The following is a 2,740-nucleotide window of genomic DNA, read 5'->3' on the forward strand; positions in this document are numbered from 1 at the left end:
GTTTCCTCTCATCCTCCACTGCGCACTTAGGAGCCTGATAGAAAATTCCAGCCGCACACCCTGACTAATTATCATGAAGGTCCTCCAAAGTAGCTGTGATCTGACATTCAGTGACACGTGACCATTGGGATCCATGTGGTGTCTAGCACCAGGATATTGATAGCAGATCTATCCTGTTCTATTTGCTGAAGTGTGGTGCTTTTCTGAGGAATGTTCCAGCTTAAGACCTTGGGCTCTTTTTGTGTTTCTCAAGGTTTTCCTGGACAGGTAAGGTTTATGAATCAATTAAAATGCCATTTTTGATCCAGTTTAAAAATAAGCAGTTCCATGTTATGCAATCACGACATCCAAAAATGAATGAGGTCAGATGGGAAAAATAGGAGGACGGACATTAGTGTGATGCACAGGAGAAAAAAGGGGCTCGGTCACGAAGCTGTTTGTGCTCAAGAGCCTCACTTGTCTTGGTTTTCTTGTACTTTATATTATTAACATCACATTTTGACTTATTCGCAGAGGGAAAAAATATCAGAGAATGAGTTACGTCAGAAGGCAATTGTGGGAGGAAGGGTGGTGATACAAAAAAGGGGCTCAGTCACAAAGCTGTTTGTGCTGAACAGCCACTGCTGTCTTTCTCTAACAATGGAAGAAACTGAACTCTGCTTTCCACAACTATTCAACTCCTCTTGTGTGCGGCAAAAGCATTCACAAATTGAGGCTGTGTTTATTTACACTCCACTGTCTTCCATCTCTGTGCTTACTACAATTCTGAACCTGCTTGTGATCATCTCCATCGCTCACTTCAAGTACTGACATATTTAAATTAGAGACTTTTTTTTAGTGTTAAAAAATCATTTTTGCTTGTGAAGTTTCTTTTTATATGATGCTTTTGTCTTTTCCTCATAGTTCTAATGTTTTAACTGTTATACTAGCGATGCTATTACCAATGTAATGCTTTATTTTAATCCAGGCAGCTGCACACCCCAACCAACCTCCTCCTCCTCTCTCTGGCCATCTCAGATTTCTTCGTGGGCCTCATCATGGCTTGTCAGATTAGCCTCCTAGATGGCTGCTGGTTTCTTGGTGACCACATGTGTGCTCTGTATAGCAGTTTAGATTACATTGCTACTTCTGCTTCAGTAGGAACTATGGTACTCATATCAGCTGACCGCTATGTAGCCATTTGTGACCCTCTGCATTATCCCACCAAAATCACTATAAAAAGAGTCTCAGTCTCTATTTGTACTTGCTGGGCTTGTTCAATTCTGTATAACAGTCTTATCATGAAGGATAATTTGAAGCAGCCAGGGAGGTATAATTCTTGTTCTGGTGATTGTGTAGTTGTCATTGATTACTTTGTGGGAATTTTTGACTTTGTTTTGACCTTTGTCGGCCCTGTGATTGTCATCATAGTTCTGTATCTAAGAGTATTTGCGGTGGCTGTGTCTCAGGCTCGGGCAATGCGCTCTCATATCACTGCTCTCAGACTCCAGGGGTCAGAGACGGTGCATGCTAAGAAATCTGAGCTGAAAGCTGCCAGGACTCTCGGTGTACTTGTTATTGCCTTTCTGATATGTCTTTTCCCATTTTTCTGTTCCTCAATGGTAGGCCAGAATAGTTTCTTTGATATTAGATCTGTACCTTTTGAGCGCTTGCTGTTCTATTTTAACTCTTGTCTGAACCCATTAATCTACACTTTTTGCTACCCCTGGTTTCTGAAATCTATCAAGCTCATTGTGACATTTAAGATATTTAGGCATGGCTCCAGTGAGGCCAGTATACTATAGGGAAAAGTGATGTTATCACTGACACGGTGAAAAAAGATAAATTATGATTAATTTACACTAAGTACAATTCCAGAAGTCTGATAAAATGGATTTGTTTACATTGTTTCCATTATTAATGTACTAGTCCTCTGGTCCACAATGACAAAATTCTGTGTTTTGTCCATAATTTAAATGATTGTAAATCCATCAAAATTAAATTGGAATGCACAAACAATTTCTGAGAATTGTACATGGTACTCTAATTTATCTGCAGCCTACAGATGAGACAAAAAATGTTGGTCTTAGTAAATAAATACATACAGTGGGGCAAAAAAGTATTTAGTCAGCCACCGATTGTGCAAGTTCCCCCACCTAAAATGATGACAGAGGTCAGTAATTTGCACCAGAGGTACACTTCAACCGTGAGAGACAGAATGTGAAAAAAAAATCCATGAATCCACATGGTAGGATTTGTAAAGAATTTATTCGTAAATCAGGGTGGAAAATAAGTATTTGGTCAATAACAAAAATACAACTCAATACTTTGTAACATAACCTTTGTTGGCAATAACAGAGGTCAAACGTTTACTATAGGTCTTTACCAGGTTTGCACACACAGTAGCTGGTATTTTGGCCCATTCCTCCATGCAGATCTTCTCGAGAGCAGTGATGTTTTGGGGCTGTCGCCGAGCAACACGGACTTTCAACCCCCGCCACAGATTTTCTATGGGGTTGAGGTCTGGAGACTGGCTAGGCCACTCCAGGACTTTCAAATGCTTCTTACGGAGCCACTCCTTTGTTGCCCGGGCGGTGTGTTTTGGATCATTGTCATGTTGGAAGACCCAGCCTCGTTTCATCTTCAAAGTTCTCACTGATGGAAGGAGGTTTTGGCTCAAAATCTCACGATACATGGCCCCATTCATTCTGTCCTTAACACGGATCAGTCGTCCTGTCCCCTTGGCAGAAAAACAGCCCCA

At 40.9% G+C, this 2,740-nt stretch overlaps 1 protein-coding gene across 1 annotated transcript; it reads left to right on the top strand.

Annotated features, from left to right (window-relative positions):
- Positions 1–639: 639 nt before the first annotated feature.
- LOC113008495 (trace amine-associated receptor 13c-like) lies at positions 640–1,784 on the top strand. Its single transcript, XM_026145948.1, has 2 exons — positions 640–803; positions 968–1,784. Exons 1-2 carry the CDS (start codon positions 640–642, stop codon positions 1,782–1,784), a joined length of 981 nt encoding a protein of 326 aa, XP_026001733.1.
- The last annotated feature ends 956 nt before the right edge of the window (positions 1,785–2,740 follow it).

Source organism: Astatotilapia calliptera, chromosome 16 (assembly GCF_900246225.1).
Source record: "Astatotilapia calliptera chromosome 16, fAstCal1.2, whole genome shotgun sequence".
Lineage (NCBI taxonomy): Eukaryota > Metazoa > Chordata > Actinopteri > Cichliformes > Cichlidae > Astatotilapia > Astatotilapia calliptera.